The sequence below is a fragment of the Cryptosporidium ubiquitum genome (genome assembly GCF_001865345.1).
Source record: "Cryptosporidium ubiquitum isolate 39726 chromosome Unknown contig_5, whole genome shotgun sequence".
Taxonomy (NCBI): domain Eukaryota; phylum Apicomplexa; class Conoidasida; order Eucoccidiorida; family Cryptosporidiidae; genus Cryptosporidium; species Cryptosporidium ubiquitum.
Genome location: NW_021639809.1, coordinates 38,018 through 61,086, shown reverse-complemented (window position 1 = coordinate 61,086; position 23,069 = coordinate 38,018). Strand labels below are relative to the sequence as shown.

At 36.7% G+C, this 23,069-nt stretch overlaps 9 protein-coding genes across 9 annotated transcripts; 4 read left to right on the top strand and 5 right to left on the bottom strand.

The window, feature by feature from the left end:
• Positions 1-168: 168 nt before the first annotated feature.
• Positions 169-1,200, bottom strand: cubi_03103 (uncharacterized protein; the record flags this gene model as incomplete). Its single annotated transcript, XM_029020116.1, has 1 exon — positions 169-1,200. One exon carries the CDS (start codon positions 1,198-1,200, stop codon positions 169-171), a length of 1,032 nt encoding a protein of 343 aa, XP_028876123.1.
• A 574-nt stretch (positions 1,201-1,774) lies between these two features.
• On the bottom strand, positions 1,775-6,781 carry cubi_03102 (uncharacterized protein; the record flags this gene model as incomplete). The annotated part of the gene is made up of 1 exon (XM_029020115.1): positions 1,775-6,781. One exon carries the CDS (start codon positions 6,779-6,781, stop codon positions 1,775-1,777), a length of 5,007 nt encoding a protein of 1,668 aa, XP_028876122.1.
• A 404-nt stretch (positions 6,782-7,185) lies between these two features.
• On the bottom strand, positions 7,186-8,283 carry cubi_03101 (uncharacterized protein; the record flags this gene model as incomplete). The annotated part of the gene is made up of 2 exons (XM_029020114.1): positions 7,186-8,193; positions 8,254-8,283. 2 exons carry the CDS (start codon positions 8,281-8,283, stop codon positions 7,186-7,188), a joined length of 1,038 nt encoding a protein of 345 aa, XP_028876121.1.
• Positions 8,284-8,536: 253 nt separating this feature from the next.
• On the bottom strand, positions 8,537-10,099 carry cubi_03100 (uncharacterized protein; the record flags this gene model as incomplete). Its single annotated transcript, XM_029020113.1, has 1 exon — positions 8,537-10,099. The coding sequence occupies one exon, from the start codon at positions 10,097-10,099 to the stop codon at positions 8,537-8,539; it is 1,563 nt and encodes a 520-aa protein (XP_028876120.1).
• An 825-nt stretch (positions 10,100-10,924) lies between these two features.
• On the top strand, positions 10,925-14,203 carry cubi_03099 (uncharacterized protein; the record flags this gene model as incomplete). The annotated part of the gene is made up of 1 exon (XM_029020112.1): positions 10,925-14,203. One exon carries the CDS (start codon positions 10,925-10,927, stop codon positions 14,201-14,203), a length of 3,279 nt encoding a protein of 1,092 aa, XP_028876119.1.
• A 451-nt stretch (positions 14,204-14,654) lies between these two features.
• Positions 14,655-15,404, bottom strand: cubi_03098 (glycolytic phosphoglycerate mutase; the record flags this gene model as incomplete). Its single annotated transcript, XM_029020111.1, has 1 exon — positions 14,655-15,404. The coding sequence occupies one exon, from the start codon at positions 15,402-15,404 to the stop codon at positions 14,655-14,657; it is 750 nt and encodes a 249-aa protein (XP_028876118.1).
• Positions 15,405-16,012: 608 nt separating this feature from the next.
• On the top strand, positions 16,013-17,833 carry cubi_03097 (uncharacterized protein; the record flags this gene model as incomplete). Its single annotated transcript, XM_029020110.1, has 1 exon — positions 16,013-17,833. One exon carries the CDS (start codon positions 16,013-16,015, stop codon positions 17,831-17,833), a length of 1,821 nt encoding a protein of 606 aa, XP_028876117.1.
• A 356-nt stretch (positions 17,834-18,189) lies between these two features.
• cubi_03096 (NLI interacting factor) lies at positions 18,190-20,941 on the top strand (the record flags this gene model as incomplete). The annotated part of the gene is made up of 3 exons (XM_029020109.1): positions 18,190-19,961; positions 20,082-20,101; positions 20,172-20,941. 3 exons carry the CDS (start codon positions 18,190-18,192, stop codon positions 20,939-20,941), a joined length of 2,562 nt encoding a protein of 853 aa, XP_028876116.1.
• A 232-nt stretch (positions 20,942-21,173) lies between these two features.
• On the top strand, positions 21,174-23,003 carry cubi_03095 (uncharacterized protein; the record flags this gene model as incomplete). Its single annotated transcript, XM_029020108.1, has 1 exon — positions 21,174-23,003. The coding sequence occupies one exon, from the start codon at positions 21,174-21,176 to the stop codon at positions 23,001-23,003; it is 1,830 nt and encodes a 609-aa protein (XP_028876115.1).
• Positions 23,004-23,069: the final 66 nt, after the last annotated feature.

Below are 23,069 nucleotides of genomic sequence, written 5' to 3'. Positions count from 1 at the left end.
TTTTAATAATAAAAAAGAAAGAGAATTTAAAGAAAATCAGTCTGATAGTGACAATGTGTACACGAGAAATAACTAATTCACACAGTTTCGGCGGGAAAGTGAGGGCACAAAAATATTGAAAATACGGGAGAAATCTAGTGTTAATTCCTACAGTGAAAGATAATTTGACTACCTACATGACTTAAGAGTTGGTTTCAACATAAAGAGAAGTTCGTCAAATGCAGGTGAAGATTGAATTCTATATTTGAGCATACATGAAATAGTTTGTATATAATGCTCAATGTTCTTGGAATGTTTGGTGTGGTATTTAGTGAACATAAACAAGCGGGTTTTCCTTAAGATGGATTTATATTCATGAATGACCTTAGAAACAGGTTTTGTAACTTCAAACATAACTTTTTCAAAGGTATTTTTATTATTTTTGGTTAAGTTTTTGAATTTACTAACCAAAGTATTAATTTCATTCATTAACATAGTAATCCGACTAAGAATCTGTTCCTGACTTGAGAAAACTCTGTATTTAATATTATAGAGAGAAATTGTCTTCTTCAGTATTGAGATATTTGTTTGAAGATAGAAGAACAAGTCAGAAGTTTTATTTTTATTGTTTTTTGATTCCTTTCCTGAATTTTCTTTTAGTGAATTATTATCAGAAAAGTTACCTTTTTTTTCGTAGAACAACAGTTCCTTGGCTTTGATCATTATCTTTAAAATCTTATCAATAGTATTTTTTGTGTTAATGCACTCTTCTAAATTATCCAACATTGAAATGGATGAAATTGAATTATATTCTAATTCAAGAATATCGTGAATGTTTGTTAGTTCAGTTAAACAAATACTAACAATGGGTGATATCAGCTCATCCACGGAATCTAGAGAATACTCAGACACCTTACTCTCAATTTCATTTACGTCACTTGTTTCTAATTTAGCTTCAGAATTTACCTCATTTTCCTCTAATCGGTTATCTACTTCCAAAAAATCACTCTTCTTGTTTAAATCCAAAGCTTCAGATCCGGTACTCTTGTTTGTTTCATCCTTTATACTCCCTTCCTGTAATTTCAACAAACTAATCTTTTGAAAGTGTAATAATTTGTTTTGAGTTTCAAAAATGTCAGAGAAAACCACCAAAAAAAGGACAAGTACCAATATTTTGGATGCCCATAAAGGAATTTGACTAGTTCTTCGTACTTCTATCATCAATCACCATTCACAATGACTCACTTTCAAACCATCGCTAAAAATTAGTATTATTAGTAAATGTTTTTAATTGATTTTTTTTTGTAAATTCCTACTTTGGCGCTTGTTTACTGTTATTTGGGTACTTATTGTTTTCTTTTCAAAAACATAATTAATTTTTTTTTAATTTTTCTGACATAATTGCACATTCTTTCCAAATTTTCTCAACCATTTTAACCTTACTTAACGTAATGAAGTAATTTATTGTGTGAATTCCTTTATGTTACAAAAGTTCAGTTTTACGAAACTTAACGGTATCTTTAGTGACTTTAATATGTTTAGAATCTATTCAGAACCAATTTCTTAAATCCGAACTCTACTCTCCTGCCTTCTCTGTTTTCTTCTGTATTCACTGAATTTATTTTCTAAATAAATATTGATTAAAAAAAAACAAATTTTTAAGCGGGAACATACTTACACATTATTAACTAGTATTTATTGAGATAATATTTTAGGTTAGTCTTCAGAATTCATAGAAAAAAGGAAAGCAAAGATAAATGAAGACCTACTTTCACAAAATTTCCAGCTAATTAGCCTAACCTCTTAGTGTTCTAGAAACGTTATTAACTTCAGACAAGGCATAGTTTACTTTCTGTTGAGCAGCTTCTGATGTTCTGACTAGATCCTTGCATATTAAGGATTTGGGTTCCTTATCACAAGGACATCCGGGATTCTTGGGATAAACACTGCAGCTGCACTCCAGACTGAATACATTCTTTGAACAAGGACAGCCTTTGGATAAGGCAAGCTTTCCAGTACAATTAGGATTTACAAAATTAACCGGATCTTGTAAATCCCTTCTGCAAAGCTTCAATGCCTCGCACTTCTTGCTCTTTTCGTCTCCACAGAAGCAGTTTTTCCTGTTTGGATACGCGTAGCACAAAGTTTGTATTGAGCAATTTAATGGATTGGCAATGCATTTCAAGGATAATCCATTGGTTTTAGCTTGATCAATGCACTCCTGTGAAAAACCTCGCTTTGTTTTTTCTTTCTCACCCTCAAAATTATTATCTAGGTTCTGTTTTGTATTTTCATCAAAACTATTTGTAGCGTTCGTGACTGTATTAAAGTAATGAATTTGAGCCCTAGTTACTTCAACGCTATAACCATTAACTTTTTCGCATTGTCCGTTTCGACGTACCATTCCGAGCTTCCAAGCATCAGTTGGTGTTTTTAAAAGCTCTCCTGAGACACATTGACATTGATTAACCGTAAATTGAATTGAGTTGTCCTTGTCATATAAAGCAATCTTCTCAGATTCCTCAGAAGTTACTTGAGGAATGCAACCCTCTGAGCATAATCCTGGGCTACACTTCTTGGAAATGGATGAGATGCAGTTTTTACTAGAAGAGAGTTTTGTGACCAATGGAGCTGCAAGCTTGCTTGGGTTTTGACTTATTCCTACACATAGATTTTCATTACAACATGTTGACCCTGAGGAACATTTTCCGCAAGGATGTGCTTGTGATTCAGGTACCTTATTTTCTTTAGCTTCTGAAATTCTAACATAAGGATACTTATTTAGATTAACTCCAGAGTCAAATTGACAAACTACAACAAACCCAGCATTTGGACAACCCTTAACGACTGAGCAACCCACAGAAGAAGATGTTGCTTGAGCTACTGTAAGGAAATCCATGACTTTTGGTGTTATTGAAGCTGTTCCCTTCTTTCCCTCATATAATTCCTCGCCTGAGAACCAGGAATCCACAACCTTCAAAGGAGAAGTACGTTCATCATATTCCTCACCTATTTCAGAAGAATATACGACTTCGCTTTCTCCTCCTCTGTATGGGAATTCATGAGGACTATTATTATTCTTTCCTGCCAAACAAACTGTAGCCCAATTTTGAGCATACCCTTGTAAAGAATAATCCCATTTTAACATATTCATATTTATAGCATTTTCACCCAACTTGCTTCGTTTCTTATTCAAGGCGTAAAGAATAGGTCTTGAATCCAAAACCGTCAGCTTCCCTTTAAGTTCACTCTGTAAGGCAGCAGAAAGAGATTGAGATACAGTATTTCTGTTTCTTCCATTAGAAATTAGCTCTAAATTTAACAAATTATTGTATTTTACAAGAACACTTGGAGAATCCAATCTGGTTGTATTCACACTCGTACAGCTTCCTCTAATCAAAGCTTTTCCATCTTGTAATAGTCCTGATTGAGGAGAACTTCCACTCTTCTTTTTACTACATGTACATTGGTTGAAAATATAGTGGTTATAGAATGGATCACTTTCTTCCAAAGGCTTTAGACACTGACCCTTGCAATTCAGATCCTTACAACTCTTGTAAAAAGAAGAGCTACAGGATTTTCCATTCTCGTTACTCATTGAAATATCATTGCATACAGAGAAATCCTGTCCAACACTATTTCCACCAACACAAAGGTTATTTTCGCAGCAGCTTGCTTTTGACCCACAACAACTACAAGGAGCTTTTGGAATGCTTAATCCATCTTCAATTGGATTAAATGGATACTCTGTTTTGTCGAGATGATTGAACTGACAAACCACGAAATATCTGCCTTCTGGACAGTTTGAGAATATTGAACAACCAACAGAAGTAGCATGAGCACTAAATAACTGCCTAGCTGAGTCTGGGAGAGACTTTCCATATTTATTCAAAGAATCAAGGAAAGCTTCGGTTTGGATATTTCCATTTTTTGAAATAAGAGGTTTGGCCCAGCTTGCTACTATAGATGCTACATTATTTGGAAGCAATGTCTCATTGGCTGGAGATAAATAAGTTAGAGGAGGGACCCCATTAATTTCGAAGAATCTATTTAAGGATGCAATTTGGCATTGCTTTGCTGAAGATTTTGCAATTCCTTCCAATGTAAAGTCGTAGGCTAGTTTGTTCATGTTTGTTGCAAATTTACCTACAATACTTCTGAAGCTATTAATTGCAAGCAAAAATTCTTGTCTAAACCTGTCAGTTAAATCCTTTTGGATGAAATTATCATCCTCTGGCAAGTCCATAAAAACATCAGACAACAATGTAATGTTATCACTGTCCAGGGAGAATCCCATTCTTTCAATGTTTGCAGTCATATTACCCTCAATAGAATCCATTATTGTTTCACTATACTCTTCTTCAAAGCCTGGAAGCTTGAGACACAGACCATGAGAGTTTACTAAACCAAAAATGTAACCATAAGTCGCTATAGGATGTGGAGTGGAAACACCATCTATCATTAACATACGATTGAATCCATCAGTGGTTGTGTTTTTGTTGTAGATCTCTTCAATAAGAGTTTTATTAAGATCTAAGGCATCAGGACTTGCAAAAGCAAGTTTACCCATATTTTCTGGGCTTACACAGAAACACTGGTGAGCTAAGTAAGAGCTACTTGGATTCATACAATTAACTTGACAGTTAAGTTGGTTACAAGGTCTAACAAAGGCAGATCTGCAACCTCCGTTTTGACGATTCTCCAAAATTGGTGGTACAAAAGTGATACTTGATTGGGAGATATCAATTCCAACACATAGATTATTTTCGCAGCATGTAGATCCTCTTCTGCAACGACCACAAGGTCTTCTTTGTTGGAGAAGTAAGAATGGATCAGCCTCTATGTGAAGATAAGGCAAATCATAATCTAAGTATTTAATATCCAAGAGCTTTCTCCTAGATATAGACTCTCTAACATGCATTGGGTCCTTAAAGTTTGGGTAGTTGTATTGACAAACAAAAACTGTTTTTAACCCATTTGATTTACAGTTAGTTGCTATGGAACACCCAACGGCAGTTGCCTCTGCTCGGATAATCATTCTATAGTTGTAGAAATCCTTACCATAGTTATTTGTGATGTTAAAGAAATCAAAGGATTCACCTTCCGAGTACCAACTTTGTATTGCATTTTCAATAATCTGAATTGGATCTGCATCTCCTAGCTGGATATTTGCCATTTCTTGATCGTCAATATCAACGGGAACTGAAGATGTCTCATTTACCAAAAATAATGTCTCACCAGATCCTCCTCTGTATGGCCATTTGACAAAAGGTGGGAAGGTCCCATTAATTCCCAAGAATTCAGAGTGTTGATCCTCAGCCTCACAGATTTGTTTGGCTCTAATTCTAGAGTAGCCTTCGAGAGTAAAGTCGTACATAAGCATTGCCATATCAGCAGCAGGTTGAGCTGACCTGATAGTGTTTAAATTTTTTAAGATTGCAGATCTGATACTCTCTGAGGATATAATTTTCACTCCAATGTTTTCTTCCTTGGGTTCTTCTCTTTCTTCAATATTACTTCCGACATCTGGAATTTCTATTACTTTTTGAGGTTCTCCATTAACATTTCTGCAAACTCCATGGAGATATACTTTCTTATTCTTCCATCCCTCGGTATAAGATAGTTGTGGGTCCGGAGGAAGCTGATCAAAAAGAAGCATATCTTCAATTAGTTGCTTAGAAGTACACAAACATTGATTAATTAGAATTCCTTCTGGAATTTGGTGTTTGTCTACACATGCATCCGGACAGTTTGAGCTTGAGCAGGTCTGATAATATTTGTCCAAGCAGTAGGCAAGGTCATCATTATTTTCCTTGATTGGATCTGAAAAAGTGCATTTTGGACATGAAGATCCAACATCTCTCCCAACACACAAATTTTGATAACAACATTTGGCTCCAAAACCACATCTTCCGCATGGTTGACGTTGAGGTTCAGTTAGATTAAAGGCTTTATGAATGTGAGCATAAGGAGGAGTTTCTGGGTCAGGTTTATCACTAAATTGGCAAACCACAACAGTTCCAATATTTTCATGACAGTTTGTTTGGAAAGAACATCCAACAAGTGTATTCTTAGCCAAAACTAATTGTAGATATGGTTCTGCATATTGGAAGCTATTTCCTATGTCCCATTTAAAAATATTTGAAAAGTCTGCTTTTTTTGGCAAAAAAGAACCTGTATTATTCCACTGCTGAACGAGATCACAAACTTTGTCCATTATTGTTCTGGGATCCGGATTATTGAGCCTTGGAGAAGTGGCTATCAATTCTCCCTCAGCTCCTTTGTAAGGCCATACATTGGGACTTTGTAGAACTTGTCCCGAAGAACAAATTCTTTGAGCTGAGTTAGTTGCGTAACCCTCAATTGTGTAGTCCCAAGCCAACATATTCATATTTGCAGCTTTTTCACCCTCCACAGATCTGATTTGATTAATACAATTCAAAATGGATGATCTGATATCTGGGATGTTTTTTGCAATATTTTCTGGTGACTTACCAATTTTTGAGTAGTAAGTATTATCACTTTCCTTGAATGTTTCGCCACTGTTTAGGTGTAACTCCCAGGTTTCAGACATATCATTTTCATCTTTATTAGCTCCATCCAACAACTCAACTGTTACATTTGCCTTAATTTTCTTTTTCAAATCATCATCGATACTGATGTAGTTTTCTAGATCTTGATTGGGAGACCTTGAGATATCTACTTGATTTGAGCCTGGGTCACTTAAAATGCTCAAGTCCTGTGAGGCAGAAAACCCAAATAAAAAGGCAATCAACAGGAAAACTTTTTTGAAAAGTCCCATTTTAAAAGTTATATGCCTTGGGTATTTTGAGATTCTTATTATCTATTAACTCAATAAAAATTCCTCTGAATCAGAAGAATAAAGAGAAATTGGTACTGTTTTGCCACTGTACAAAAACTAGTTGTCTCTGTTGTTTTAGTGAAGGGTACAAGTTGGCTCACAGTATCCCACTTTTAGATACAGCATTTTGCAATTAATAGCTCGAAGAGAAAAACTTGGGCGCCTATTTGTTACGAGTCAACAAAAAAAGAAAAAGAAAAGATTAAATTACTCGAAAAAACCTGGGTATGAGGAGTTTTTAGAAGAATATTTGATTAGATAAAGTCAGTTCTTACACTAATAAAGAAACTATTTTTTGTTAATCCTTGATTTCACAGTTTTCCCCCTTAGTTTTTATTCTATAATTAGATGAAAATGACCTTTTGTGGCAAAAACAAAGTAAAAATCATTTTCGAGTTGAATTCAGTTGATAACATATCGATTTGTTCATTGAACATTCTAATCATTTCCTTGACTTGGTTGTGAATCTCCTCAACTGTTGCATTCCAAAAAAGTGCTTTTTTATTGTTGTGAACAATCTCACGTAGGAAGGTCTTTGAGATTTCATCGTACTTGGAGACCAACTCGGAACTTTCAGAAGATGAGTATGAACCACTTTTGATCATGGTATTAACTTTTGTTCTGATTGATTCAACTTCATTGAATTGTTGCTCTAATAAAGAGCAAATTGCAGAGCACTTCTTTACTTCAGGACGTAGAGTGTTGTTAATATATTCTCTAGATTGAAGAAGAACTTTTTCAAAATTAGACAGGAGAACTTTCTTCTTTGCTCTAAATAAACCCTTTTTTTGCCCCTTAACTTCTATGTACTTCTCGACTTGGTTGCACCAGTTTGTAAGTTGGCCCATGGAAACTTCTAATTGTAGCCCTAAAATTGGTGGGATTTGAGAAAGCTTGACCATGTCCAAATGAACAGACAGGAGGCTCTTAGAAATTTCATCTAGTCGCATTGATTTTTTTTCGGAATCTTTGTTAGCTGGTTTTCCCTCTTTAGGTGGACTTGATTTTGGGATTTCCTTTGCGAGTGAAGAACCTGTGGCATTAAGGTATTGTGCAAGTTTTTCAGCAGCAACTCCCCGGCCTATTTCCTCAATGTATTTCTTCTCCTTGGGTTCAAAGGGGTCTATAGAGACTCTTGGAAAGTCTGCTTTCTGATTTTTGTTATTTGGGTCTTTTCCATCCTTAATCGTTTTTGAAGAGAGATAAGATTCGACATAAGTCGGAGCACTGGTCACATTTCCAGACTTGGCTTTAGCAGTCTCTATAATTTTCCTGGCATTTGTTTTTTTTTTGTGAACAATTTCTAAGTGATGGCTATATAATTCTCTTCCAGTATAAGCAGATCCACATTCCTAAAGAACAAAAAGTAATATATTAAAGATATTAAATGAAAATTTCGTGAAAAAACTAACCTCACAAATAAAAATTTGAGCAACATCCATTTTTTTGAGAAAAAATTTACTCTATCTTTCCTTCTCTGGCAATTTATATTTTTGAATCTAATCAGTATATCTTCAAAATTGTCAACTAAATACAGTGCATGTGAATCGTGGCGCCTAATTTGTAGACTCAGAAGTGCAGAAGGAAAAAAAAGTTTAACTAACTAAAAAAAATCCCTGTGAGGATATATCTATACAAAAACAAAAAATATAACTATATAAGCATGTGTGATCGTTTTTGTTAAATACGAAATTCTCATATTGTCTTGATTTCAACAAATAACTGTTTATCAGGAATCCTGTCCATACTTGACTTGTCCTTGCCAATAAGCACTGGTTTTTGGCTTTCTCTTGTAATAAAATAGAAAAGTAAAATACTAATAATCCAGGGAAAAATTGTCATGCAAAGAATGGCATTTCCCAACGCAATGTAGTTCAAATTAGAGTCAGATAACCGTTTATCTGAGTTATATCCGAAAAAAGAAACTGCTAGATCTCCGACAAATCTAGTACCAAAAAAAGCCGCTCCAATTCCTTCAAATGTGGATGAGAGGGCAAAGACTGTTGCCCTGTGCTGAGGTAGAATGACTTCACAAAGAATAGGTCTGCAGGCACCAATTCCAGGCCATCCAGCGAAAAGCCCAATAATGAAGGATATGATGGAGTACACAATAATTTTGGACTGTTCAGACTCGAAATGGGAAACTGCATTTGGGACTCTTGCAATTAGAGAATATAGAAATATGGATCTAAAAACAAGCGAAATTTGAGCCATCAAAATCCTCCCTTTGGAGGGAGAGATATTATAAAAGACATCACTGACAAAGCCTACAATAGGTGATACAAACATGGCAGCAACCCAACTGATTGAAACAATAAATGAAGCACTAAGTTGAGAAAGCCCAGTAGATTGTAGCCACATTGGGATAAAATTCAGAGCACTTCTGGGGATTGCATTGACCATTCCCAAGAGAAAAATCGAGATAACAGTTTTTGACTTGAAAATATAGCCCAGACTAGTAATGGATGAGATTCCATTAAACTTGATAGATAAATGTAAGTGGTTTTGCTGAAGGTCTTTATTGCTAGAAATGAAGATTCTCAATAAAGTAAAGAGAATTATCCCTGACAAACTTGAAAGCAAGAAGGGAAACATCCAAAATCCAAAATGACTTGATATTTCAATTTTATGTCTGCTGCTTACAAATCCAGCAAACATTAAAGCACACTGTCTTCCAATTGTCTGAAAAAACATAAGTTTTCCAAAGTACTTTCCCCTTCCACTGTCTATGATATTTTCTGAGGCAATCTTTTGAGATAATGGACCAAGCACTGAAGAAAAGAATCCCCAAAAACACATGGCAAAGAAGAACTGGTTTATTGTATGTGAGAAGCATATCAATAACGAAGAAATAGTTAGTGAGATTATAGAAAATTTCATTATATAGATAGGGTCTGAATGATCTATTATCATACCCCAAAATGGGGAAGCAATAGTGAACATTAGCTTTTGCAAAAAGGCTGCCGTTCCAATAGTGACTGGATTCATTGACAGCAGACTCTCAAAAAGTGAGTAGTTTGCAGGAAATAGCTGCTCCATGTACCCTTGTATGCATCCGTAAAATAGTATATAATGACTAATTGTGAAGATTTGTGTCTTTCTAACTAGAAACGGCTTTTGCTTAATTTCTGCATCATTTCTAATTAAAATATCATATTCTGAGCCCGAAAAATCTTCTGAACCATCCTTAATTTCAATGTAAACCTTTTCCATATTTCTGGATGTGGGCCGATTTGATTCATCTATAGAGCTATTCATATTAATACTTAGAACACATCTTAAATTTAACAAAAAAAGCCTCGAATGATTTTCAAGTAGAGAACCAACTAAAAGTGATTAATCCAGAGATTTTCACACAATTTAAAGCTGTTTTTGTTCAAAATTTGAATAAAGATTAAAACAACTTTCCACCTTATTATTTGCCATAGTATAATGTGACCTGTGATAATAAAATCCAGCGGGAAATTGCTTTTGGGCAAAATTCTACAAAAAAAAAGTACTGCGGTCAGAGAAAAACTCAGACATATTTGGACAGAGAAAAAAAAAATAGGAATATTTTAGATTAAATCAATGCCAAAATAAAGGGAGGATGTGTCTAATAAAAGGATGAAACATCTACTAGAGATAGAACAGTCATCTAAAACATATGGTAGGAAGCCAGTCATACAGAGAAAGAGATGTAAAGAAGAAGAAAAAATAAATTTATAAGGCAGAGAAAACTCCTCCAGTGGGTTATTTCTTGTATAATATTTGTTTAGTCTCTCTAAAAAATGCTAGATGAATAAAAAGATTTAATAGATGCAAGTCTCGGGGTTGGCGCCATCTATTAATTTGTATTACTGGATCTAATGAGGAGTAAATATTTTCTTCATCGTGCAATAAAGGCAGATAAGTAGGAGAGTGAAAGTGAGAGAGTGAGAGCTAATAATAATTCCTTGTTTTTCAAGGTAAAGTAAAAAATTTTGGACACTTACTTGATCATATATAAGGTTTGATAAAAAGAGAAGTAAATCATTGAAAGATATATACTCAAAGAGGAATTATCTTTAGTAAATTATACATTGAGACTTTCGGAACTAAACGATGAAAAAGCTTTTGATTTTAGTGGTTGAGTTGGCATTGGTAGGAGGATGTTTTGGTTCGGCATATTTATCTAGAAGTGGAAACATAGCAAGAAATTTGGTAAAAAAACAAGTCTTTGATTCCGCAAGAACTCCACAGATGATAAATGCTGCTAGGGTTCCTGAAAGGATGATGAGGAATCCTGAGGTTGCAGCTCAGATTAAGTTTGTTGAGGAACAGAAGAAGTTATTCGATTCTAAAGTAGCAACCAACCCTCCATCATTGCCCAGATTAGACCGTGCTAACTTCAACAATTTGTTGTTCGCTCCATCAGACTTGAACTTAGCCGGAGTCGAGGAGGCTTGGGATGAGAAATTACATCAGGTTGTTGTTCAGACTGACGGAGAAGTTTCAGCAAAAGTTAAGGGTAAGCTCAGATTGCAATTTTTAAAGAAGAGAGGCTTCTCAGCAAGAGAAGGTTCTTTAGAGGAGATTCACGCACTAAGAATTAGTCCAAATTATCACCCAGAGAAATATATGTTGAATTATCCAGGTGGAAAGCTTTCTATTCCAACTCATGATGAAAAAGGAAGACCATTACCAGAGGAGCATATTAGAGCTTTGATGGCAAGAGCCACTCAATTCGATGCTCAAACAATGCTTGGTCCTTACCCATCCACATTTTCTGAAATGGAAAACGTAAGACTATCTGCAGGAGTTCCGGGGATTTCCTCAGCATACAACTCATATGTTCCTGGTCTTGGTGCTGGTACAATGATGGGTCCTGGCGGAGCCAAGGGGGGATATGGTGGTGAAAGGGTTGGTTTCGATGCCTATGGTCCAATGGGTATTATGACTGGAAGACCTGTTATATCTGCTTATGGTCCTCTTGGTGCTCAAATGGGTCCAATGGGTCCAATGGGTTCAGCGGGTCCAATGGGTTCAGCGGGTCCAATGGGTTCAGCGGGTCCAATGGGAGGGCCAGGAATTACTACCTTTGGTCCATTTGGAAGTGGTGCAGGTTCAATGGGTTCGATGGGAGGATTTATTCAGGATAAAGTGGTTTCTGGAGTAGGCCCTATTGGAACAATGAAGCCTGGGTTATATATGCCAGGAAGTCATTCAAAGGTAAGACAGTTCTTGGATGAGAGCAACCCAAAGAACCCATTCTTAGTTGTTTGGGATTCAGCCAAACTTTCTGCTTCATTACAAGCTCCAAGCGACATTAATCCAGCTCATGAACGTTTTAGAAAGGTAAAGAGTGGAGGCCATCAAATGTGGATCAGTTCCAAGTCAAGAAATGCATTAGAGGTCCAGGGAAGAGCTTTAGATTTAGCGTCTAGAGGTTATCGTGTTTTTATTACTCCTCCAATTACAATGATTTCAACTCCAGAACATCCAGGTTTGGGAGCACTTCTACAGACAAGTGGATCATCTTCAATTGAGGGTAAGCTATTGGTAGAGAAGGCTGCTGGTTTATGGCCAATTAGTGCTGTCAGATTCGCAGGCGGAGATCTAGTTGTTGAGGCTATTGGATGGCAAGGATCTAGAATGTTGCCACCAATGTTGGCTGAAAGTATCCGTACTTTGCAAAAGTACAGACCACAAAGAATTATCATTCGTGACTCAGCACGATCATACTGGCATTTGATCGGCCCGTATAAGGCCTCTATGATTCCAGGCTACATCTTACCAGAAAAAGTAGTTTCTGGAATCCCTAGCTTCCCCACTCATACCGTTGAGTCTGGAAAGGGACCATATGAAAAGACAAGCCGTTTCAGAAGACATGCTCCAACTGATGCACCATTATGGGGTAAATCTGCTGCCGAAACAGGCCCAATAATAATACAACGTACTGACAGACATGGTGCAAGCGAGTTGGGAAGATTACTCCCAGTCAAGCCAAGCGGTTTGTTTAGAGATACCAATGAGTGTTTGGCACTGCAACAGTACGGAAGGGAACCCTACAAATTTGGATTACTTTCTACTATGGGATCTGGAAAGTTGTATGATATGGCTGTACGCGCTGCAACCAAATTAAGAGAAAGGGGTAGATTTACTTTTGTTGAAGACACATGTCTAGGTTTAAGAATCTTGATTACCATGTATGACGAAATGAGGAATGATATTCAGTGTGCCTCTGTTATGAGAGCTACTGCTGCCTTGAAGAATGAGGCAGGATTAGACGAGTTCATAAGAAAGGAAATTTGCTCAAACATCTTCAAAATGCCGTCATTACCATCTGTTGATTTGAGACCTTTGAACTTAGCATTAATGAATCCAACAGAGATTGCAGCCCACTATAACTTAAGAACCTTCCCTAAGGTAGCCCCTTATACCTCAAGACTCTTCGGAGCTGCTATTCACAAGTCTGAGGCTCTCCAAGAAGCCATTTCAGCATCTCCTCTCGCAAAGGGAGTTAATTCCAAGATATATCGTGATGTTTGCTCTGAAGTTTCATTTACTTTACAGGAGCTCAATCCATTTGAAAACTCCTCAGCTCAACAATGTGTTGAATCAATTAAGGCAGTTTTTGGTCTTCATGTACAACAATGGGAACAAGTTGAAGATTCTGCTTTGATAGATATTTGTACCAAGTCTGGATACAGATTATTACCTTCAAGTGACTTGTCAACCACAAAAATCTATGGATTTTCTGAGATTAGACAGATTTTCTTATTAGAGAAAGATCACGCAGTTCATAGACCATATATACTTGAGGATTCAGTTATCTTTGAATCCAAGGTTAAGGCACATCATGCTTGGTGTAAATATACCACTCCAGAGGGTAAATGTGTTGCTACAGACATAGCGAAGAAATGTGATGGGTTATCAGTTCCTTTGGTTAACCGTTCCCAATTATTTGCTTATTTCTCAGAACAAATTCTTAACAAGATGGTTAAAGGATCAAAATTCCCAATCCATACTAACACAATTTGTGGGATTTTTGTAGTAGTTTCGGCATTTTCTGATGATGAAAATACCATAGCAAGTACTCTATTAGATAAATTAGGTTCAGTTTTCCCTATATTTACTGATGGCCAGGCACTAACTACATGGAGAGGCTTTTTAGCACATGAAAAAAAGATTATGAAGGTCAAGAATTACACTTCAATTTACCAATTATATTCAAAACCAATGAAATACATAAGTGCTTCAGATCAATCATTAATTGCTGAGCTTGAAACTGAGGCAGAATACAAGCCAAAGATATCTGACAACCAGAAGAATGAAGAAATAACTTCGGAATCATCTGTTGTTACTGAAGCATCTGAAGAATCTGAGGAAGAGTCAGAATAGACATTAGGCATCATATATCATTGAATACAAGAATCTCCTGATTCGTTTACCAGTAACTTTGGACTTTTATTGCTAAAGTATAATACTAAGTAACCGGAAACTTCTTATTTAATATTTTATCAAGTTAAATCGACGAAGGAAAGAGGATGAGGCTACCGGGATACTATTGATTAGTTTTAATAATCCTCTTATATCTCATATTAAGGGACGGTGGTATAATTACCCCGTTAATAACAGGAAATTTATTTCAGCTTTATTTTAGAATTCTTCTAATAATTCCCAAAACATTGAGTCTTTTGTTTTTTTTATACAGATCTTAGACTGTCTTGTGATCATATTTAATAAAGATAATCGAAGAAATCTTTAGGATGATTTAAAGAAAAAGTTATGAATCTAATCTAATCTAGACTTAGTACCGAGAAGTTAAATAGGTAATTAGCACTATATCTCTTTACTTAGCCTTTCCTTGGTTTGCAACCGCCTCCATCTTAACCTTGAGTTCTTCTTCACTAATCAGATAATATTTGTTTGTTACTTTCAATTCATCATCCAATTCCAAAACAAGTGGACATGCTGTAGGAATATTAACTTCGAGGATTTGTTCTGGTGTCATTCCTTCCAACAAGTATAGAAGAGCTCTAAGGGAATTTCCATGAGCAGAAACCAAGACAGATTTTCCTGACATGATAGAAGGAGCAATTACATCTTCAAAGTATGGTTTGACTCTTTCAACTGTGTCCTTTAAGCATTCTGTTGTTGGCAGGCAGGGTGGACAGATGCCCTTATAAATCAACTCATTCCCTGGCCATCTGGGATCAGACTTCTCAAGGACTGGAGGAGGAACGTCAAAGCTTCTTCTCCATATCTTGACCTGGTCCTCACCAAACTTAGAAGCAGTTTCAGATTTATTGAGGCCTTGTAGAGCACCATAGTGTCTTTCATTCAGTCTCCAGTGGTTAATGACTGGACAACTAATGTTATTTAATTCTTTCAAAACAGTCCATGTTGTCATTATTGCTCTTTTCAAGACAGAAGTATATACAACATCGAACTTGAAACCCTTATCCAAGAGCATTTTTCCTGCCTCAACGGCCTCTCTAACTCCTTGTTCGCTCAGATTAACGTCTGTCCAACCTGTGAATCTGTTTTCCTTATTCCACTCACTCTCTCCGTGACGAATCAAAGTTAGCTTGTAAGTCATTTTGCCTTGTTTAAAACTTTTATCTAAATCACAATTCGCGAAACTGGACTATTCTAGAATGAAAAAAAGACTCAAAATTACTTGAATTAGAAAAATCCAAAGAAAATAAAATGCTTAGATATAATTAGATAAATTCCACATATCCCTTAATCCCCACTCGGGAATTAACAGAAATTATATCTTTTCAGAAATAACATGTTGAAATGGCGCCCATTTTTTTGTATGTAAATTTAGTAATGATGGGTTTGAATATGGTAAAATGAGAGAAAAAAAAATTTAAAAAACCCAGTTATTCTGGAGTTAAATGCGACAGATAACAAGAAAAGTAGCCTTAGATGCTTCATATTACTGTCATTTTTTGTAGCTGGTTTATTTCGGTTTCTATTTTTAAACATTTGAAAAGTGTACTAGCGATATACTAATGTTGCTAATAGTAAAATTTGGTTTTAAAAATGACATATTTTCTTTCCGGGAGAAATGAGACAATTTTTAGTTTATTTTTATTTAATTAACTTTTTTTTTTCAAAAATTGGTAGCGCGACACCAATATTCTTAGGCACAACCAGACAATACTTAACAGAAAAATTACCAGTAGGGGAAAAAACTCCATGAATAACAATGATAATTTGAACATCCAAGTATGTGAGGATGGTGACGTGTTGAGCGATATCTTAGTTGCTCTGGAGAATGGGGATATCAGAAATTCTAACAACCAAAAAGAAGTGTTAAAAACAAATAATAGAAACAAGTATGTCAACAGAAGTGCACCCTATTTAAGTAATCCATTTTTCCATGAGCTGATGAGAGGCAAGGAGAATAAACTAAGTGATCTTGACCGTGAAATACCTACTCACTTGTTGGCAAGAATTGCACAAAAAAGAGAATCGGCACCTGAGTTATGGAAGAAACTATGGTCAGAAAAGAAGATTTCGGATGTAATAAGGAATTTTGGTGAGGAAGAGATTTCAACTATGGAGAAGATTTTTGTCTCTTGCGTTGTGGGTGAAGAAACTACCATAGTTTCTCCGGAAAAATACTTTTCAGTTTCGGATTGGTCATATTATATTTGGTGGTTGTTTTCAAGACGACCGGAGATTTCAAAGATCTCTCCAAAGCTCCCTGGCCACGTAGTGACAGCAGTAGCATCAATGGAGTGGAGGCTTCTACCTAAAGTAAGACCAGATATTTTGAGTGCGTTTATATCAAAAGTAAATACATACAAGTCCTCAAATCCACTTCCAAAAGCAAACGATAAAAGCATTGCTCAAAGAGATTATTTCAAAAAAATAATGAATGAGTTGAGATCTGGGCTTGAAAACAACTTTAGCGAATGGTTATTACCTTTTCTTAGATCAAAGAAGATACAAATTGAAGGTTTTGGCCAAAATTCAACAAAGACAGGCAGTTCAAACTCAATTAAGGGATCTGAGCTAATTAAAGAGTCAATGCCTGTAGAAAAAATCCCAAAATTGATTTGCCGTGATATTGATAGGTCTCTTGTAAAAAAGAAAGGACATGCAAATTTGGTCCCTACTCATTTATTTCCACATTTTAATTCCTCTGACTGCTGTCTTCAAAACCAAATATATCAGAACGTTTACATAGAAGAATATTCTAATTTATCTTGGTCTGTGTTAAATACATTACCAAAGATTGATATTAAGGTTGGTATTCGAGTACAGTTTGTATACAAGCCAGAAGGGTTTATAGATGAATTATATTGGATAAATGGAGAAATTGAGTCTATTTCAGCTGAAACTGGAGAAATAATACTGAAGTCAAGCTCTTCAAAAGAAGATAGTGCTTCTGTTTCCATTTCAACTTCTCTTCTGAATTTTCTCCCTCCATCAATTCCCACATTTGAAATTAAGAAAGATTGGTGGAGACTTCTTCTTCCTGAATCAACAAGCAACGACATTTCTAAAGGTTCAATAGTCGTTTATAAATCTAATGGCTCAGAGCAGAAGCTCCTAGATGGAGTTTTAGTCGAAATTAACAATGATGATACCGGAAGGATTATAGTTAAGAGACTATTTGATGGTAAATGCGAGGAAATTGACACAGAAGCAATTTTGAATCGTATCCCATATGATATTCATCCATTTGATGGGAAATACGATAAAGAAAGTTCACTCTCTTCATGGACTTGGTGTATTCCGAGACCTTTTCAAGGAGAAAATTCAAAAGGATCAAAGGGAAAGCTATTGCTATGGTTCGTTTCGGGTGAAATTAACATGATCAATGACGACCCACTTCTATGCGTATCTATTCAGCCAGATATCCCGTTTAACCATGGTTATATTTGGGGACCGCTACCTATTACATGCTTTATTGATGTTAAAACCCCGATTGGAGGAAACATAGAACAGGGGTGTAGCTTCCAAGACATAGATTCTATTTTAGATACACCTCTGAGCTTGCTAGTTTAAAGTAGATGATATTTGTAAAGAAATATAATATTGTTTTGTATTAAAAATCACTATTATTTCTTTTTTGTGATTGTTTTCTAATACATGCTATTTCTTTTTGAGATTCGTTGAAATTAAATATTCATTATTTGTGGCCATATATAATTAATTATAATTAAAGTTCCCGCCTAAAGTTGGTAATGTTAGAAAAAATAGAAATTGTCTAGAAAAGAGTATCAACAGCGTGTATATTTAATGTGTATATTTAAGTATTTCAGCAAATCAATAATATGAAGTAAATTCTGTTTGAGATTCCCACTAAGTTACTTGGTTACAGTAAATACCCTAAGATTGCATATTTATTAAAGTTTTTAAAAATGAATTTTAATACTAATATGGTCCCCCTTCCCATTGCAGATTGTAGTATGTATTCATCTACATTACTTAATGAAAATGGGGAGTTTAGTCCTGAAAAATTGCGAAAAGAACTTCTGAGGGCAAATGAGGCTCTATTATCATCAGGACAGCAAAAACGCGAGAGCAAGCAGATTAAGAGCCGATTTGGGGAGAAGCCTCCAGATTTGGATGAAAGTGTAAGAAAAGGGTCAAATTCCTCAACTTCGGGCAGTTTTGCCGACCAAATTATTGATGAAGCGTCTCCTTATGAGGACGATTATGATCCATTCTCGGACCCAGTATGTGTGAGCGATCAATTTGTAAGTGGGAGTCCTGTTGGTCAGTTTCCTTTAAGTAGATTTACAAATTCCAAGTATTCCCGCGAGCTAGATTCTACTGGAGCTATTAATTCAGGTAAATTACAAAATTCAAATGCAGTGCTACCTGACGATGCTCATTTAGCAAGCACTGTACCGAAGGATTATTTGGCACAAAATAAGTTGGTTGCAATTCTTGATCTAGACAATACACTTCTTCATGCTTATAACTCGACCAAAATTGGTTGTAATATTAACCTGGAAGATTTCATTAGCTCTTCTGGTGACCCAGAAATGTATAAGTTTGTTCTACCACAGGATTTGAATACACCTTACTATTTAAAACTAAGACCTGGTGTAAGAGAATTTTTGAATACTATTGCCCCCTATTATATTATGGGAATATGCACCAATGCAACCAGAGAATATGCCGATGTCATTAGGGCAGTTTTAGATCCTCAGAGAGATAAGTTTGGTGATAGAATCGTTGCTCGAGAAAGTGTTGATGGCCGTGATACACAAAAAGATTTTAGAAAGATTTGTGTTGATGTTGAAACACGTGCTATTGTATTGCTCGATGACCGCTCAGATGTTTGGGACAGTTCTTTAGAAAGCCAAGTTGTTAAAGCCCAGACTTATGAATATTTTGAGCAACGAAAAGACGCTTTAAAGTCTCACTACCCCCCCTTGTCTTCTGGAGCCAACTCAATTTCAGCAAATTCAAGTGCTCCCGGTGATATTCTTTCTGCTGCATTATCTTCATTGTCAAATGCTAGCGGAGGCAATAGCATTGCAGACTATGATCGCCACTTGGACTACCTAATTCGAGTATTTAAGGAGCTTCACACAAGGTTCTTTCAAAATCCCGAGACTGCGAGCGTTGGAGAGATTTTAAAGAAGATGAGGAGTGAAATACTTGAGAACTGCACAATTTGTTTTACTGGATTTCTAAAGGCTGATGAAAAGCCTATTGTTAAAGGTCTACCTTCTAATTGGGGAGACTCCCAAGCTGATGCAGAGTCCGCAGCTATAAGATTAGGTGCTAGCATTGAGGAGAATTTGGAGCCTTTAGCTACACATCTAGTTGTTCAAAAGACGAATACCGCCAAGTTTCACCAGGCTAAAAATAATCCAAATGTTAAAATTGTTCATACACTCTGGTTATGGGCATGTGATGGACAATGGCAACATGTCTCAGAGGATCTTTTTGAAGGGGAATCTCTGTCCGATAAGTTTAACCAATCAACAGTTTTAAGGCCTTGGAATGTGCACTGGGAAATCCTTGCTCAAAAAGAGGGTAAAACTGGGATTCATTCCTTAAAGTTTAGGCTTACATCCGAACCTAGTTCAAACACTAATATAAAGGAGTATCAACATCCTGCTGCATGGAGACAGAGCTGTGGAGCTCGTATTTGGTCTCCACGTGAAGTAGTTACGTTGGTCTTTACTTAGTGAAGAAATATAGAATATAGATATAATTAGTTTGTATTTTTCTTAATCTAATAATTCAATTTCTACATTTTGTTTTTGCTCCAAAAATTTACCGCAAAGTTTAGGTGGTCATGCCTATACAACAGTGGTAAAAAATATAGACATGAATGCAGAGAGGATCTTAACGAGGCTGGCGAGGGGAGGGCTCTTATTAGGAGCAATCAGTACAATCCCAATGTCATTTATGTTTAATGTAGATGGAGGGGAGAAAGCAGTCATGTTTAATAGGTTTGGAGGGGGGGTATCTCCAAGGCCAATTTCAGAAGGAACCCATTTCTTTCTCCCGTGGTTCCAGATACCTTTTATATATGATGTTAGAGTTAAACCAAAAGTAATTAACACCACAACTGGAACCAAGGATTTACAGATGGTTAATCTTTCTCTCCGACTCCTATTTAGGCCAAGTACTGAGTTTCTTCCGAGGTTACATCAGAATTTGGGTCCAGAATACGATGACAAGGTACTTCCCTCAATAGGGAATGAGATTCTTAAGGCTGTGGTTGCAAAGTATGATGCAGAGAGCCTCCTTACTCAGAGAGAAAAGGTAAGCAGAGAAATTAGGGAGTCAATCATGCAAAGGACAAAACAGTTTGACATAATTATGGAGGATGTGGCAATTACCCACCTAACCTACGGAAAGGAGTTTGAAAAGGCAATAGAAGAGAAGCAGGTTGCACAACAAGATGCCGAGAGAGTAAAGTTCATAGTACAAAAGGCCGAATATGAGAAACAGGCTGCAATAATCAGAGCCTCTGGAGAGGCACAAGCAGCAGAGATGATTTCAAAAGCTGTTTCTGACTCGGGGTGGGGGATTGTAGATGTAAGGAGGCTAGACGGAGCTAGGGACATTGTTGAGAATCTTGGCAAGTCCGAGAAAGTGACTTTTATCCAGGGGGACCAACAACATTTGCATTTGAAACTCTAGAAACATTGTTTCTTTTGGGAGTGCCAATTGGATATTTTATGCAAAAAAGAGCCTAAATTTCTTTCATGAGATTAGGGTGAATAAATTTAAGTATATTCTTGAGATTCGAAATTGTGATGGCGGGAAAAATGTTGATTGCAAGTACCTCACAAGCAAAAATGAATTAGATTGCTTGAATCCAAGTTTTAGACGGCTTGCCATATATCTTTGAGAAAGAAACTTAACAGAGAAAATGGAGAGTCAAACCACTTATGAATTTCGCCACTATGGACGTTTTGAGGGATCTGGCACGCACTTAGGTACTCGTGGGACGAACCAACCTCAAGGATTTGGGAATAGTCACGATATTGTTCCTCCAAGAGGTGGAACCTCAACATGTTTTGGTTTTGGAGGCTTTTTGGTTCTCTGTGATACAAAAGGCTTGTCGCGGATTCTGAACATAAATAGGGTTTTGAGAAAAATGGTTTCCACTCCTGACTTACATTCCAGTATTAGACGTGAGGCCAAAACCCGAGCAGGACAGTCTCAGCTTTCCCAGGAGGAAAAATCAAAAATAAACACATTTTTAAATTTTGAAAAGGGTAGGGGGGATACTCCACAAGGACCCCGAGGCTATTTGAGAAGTTTCCGGAAGAACTGCCTTTTTGAGTTGCTCTTGCTAAGCACAAGCCGTGATTATATAGTGAGTAGTCCTTCAGACTATGATACAGTATTTGCTGGAATCAGGTCGTTTCCAGAGCTAGGGGTCTGGAGGTGCTGCTGCGAAGCAAACGGAAAGCCTACAGAGTTTGTTTCAGGTCGATCTTTGTTGGGCCTTTTTTGTGGGACTCTTGGAGTTTCCAGAACCCTGGAAATGTATAGGAAGGGAGAGACGGGACCTGGGATTTCTCTTAAACTAGAGATTTCTTGGAGTGATAGGTTTGCTCTGAGTGGGTTTTGTGGAGAGAGGGAGCTGAGTAACTGCTACATCGATTATGTAAAATCCTCGCATCAGAAACTCAAGGAAGACAATGTTCACTCTGGGTTGGAGTGTAAATGTTTCGAGGGGATTTTAGAGGCAATCTACCTTAGTATTGCTCACAAAGCTGAACATTTTGAGATCAACAGTAAGGTGCTCGAGTTATGGCCACATTATGTGTATTCTGTGATTTCTAGTCTTGGTCCTTCTCACATGGGGTCCAGAAGCTTAGTAACGTCTATTTCAAATGGACTCTTATCAGACATTAGGGAGCGAAAGTCTAAACTGACACATAATGAAAAGGTTTTTGGTTGGCAGTTTTGCTCCCTGATTTTGGGAGAATACAGAGAAATCCCTGTCGGTCTGAATCCTTCTATCTTGGAGACTTACATTACCTGCATGGACATTGTGGCTTTGTTTCTTTACATGGCAAATAAGGGTGGTTCTGGTATCTCTTTGAGAGAAGACTCGGTGCTAAGCAGGTACTTATCGTCTCTTTACTTTACAGAACTTGGTTGCTTTGAGAGGTCAGAGTTTTATATTGAATGCATTTCTCCCTATTTATCTAAAGGAGCCAATGTTCCAAGAAGCAATATAAGTAGGGAGTGTGAATTTCTCAAGATTCGGATCCAGGAAAGAAACTTTAACTTAATTAGGAGCATTAGTATGAGTAACACCAGAGACCCAGAATTCTCAGCTGAAAGCCACTCAACAGAGAACCAAGTTTCAGCCAGCCTGAAGAACTCCTCTTGGATAGTCGGTTGGATTTCAGATAACATTAAAAAAGCCATCGGCACGGAGGAGGAGCGTTGGCCTGGAGTCGAGAACACCTTTTACTTTGACAAAGAAATCAACCAGTGGTGCCAAAAGGGACCTGACGGCAGAAGGATTACAAACGAGCCTCCCAAGACTGATAAGTCTGATTCCTTGGGTAATGGGAATGAAGTTAATGTGGGATCACAACTCACCCAACCACCGCCGCTGCCTCCTCCTCCTCCTCCTCCTCCCCCTACTTCTCAAAGAACGGCATCCAATGCAGTAGGACCCGGTACGAGTGGAGGAATTAGGTCTAGATATGTAGATATTTTTCAAAGTAAAAAATAATGCTCTAGAGTAATACTAGTTGAATTAGAGTGCAAGTTATATAAGTAAGTGTCACTAAGTTCTAAT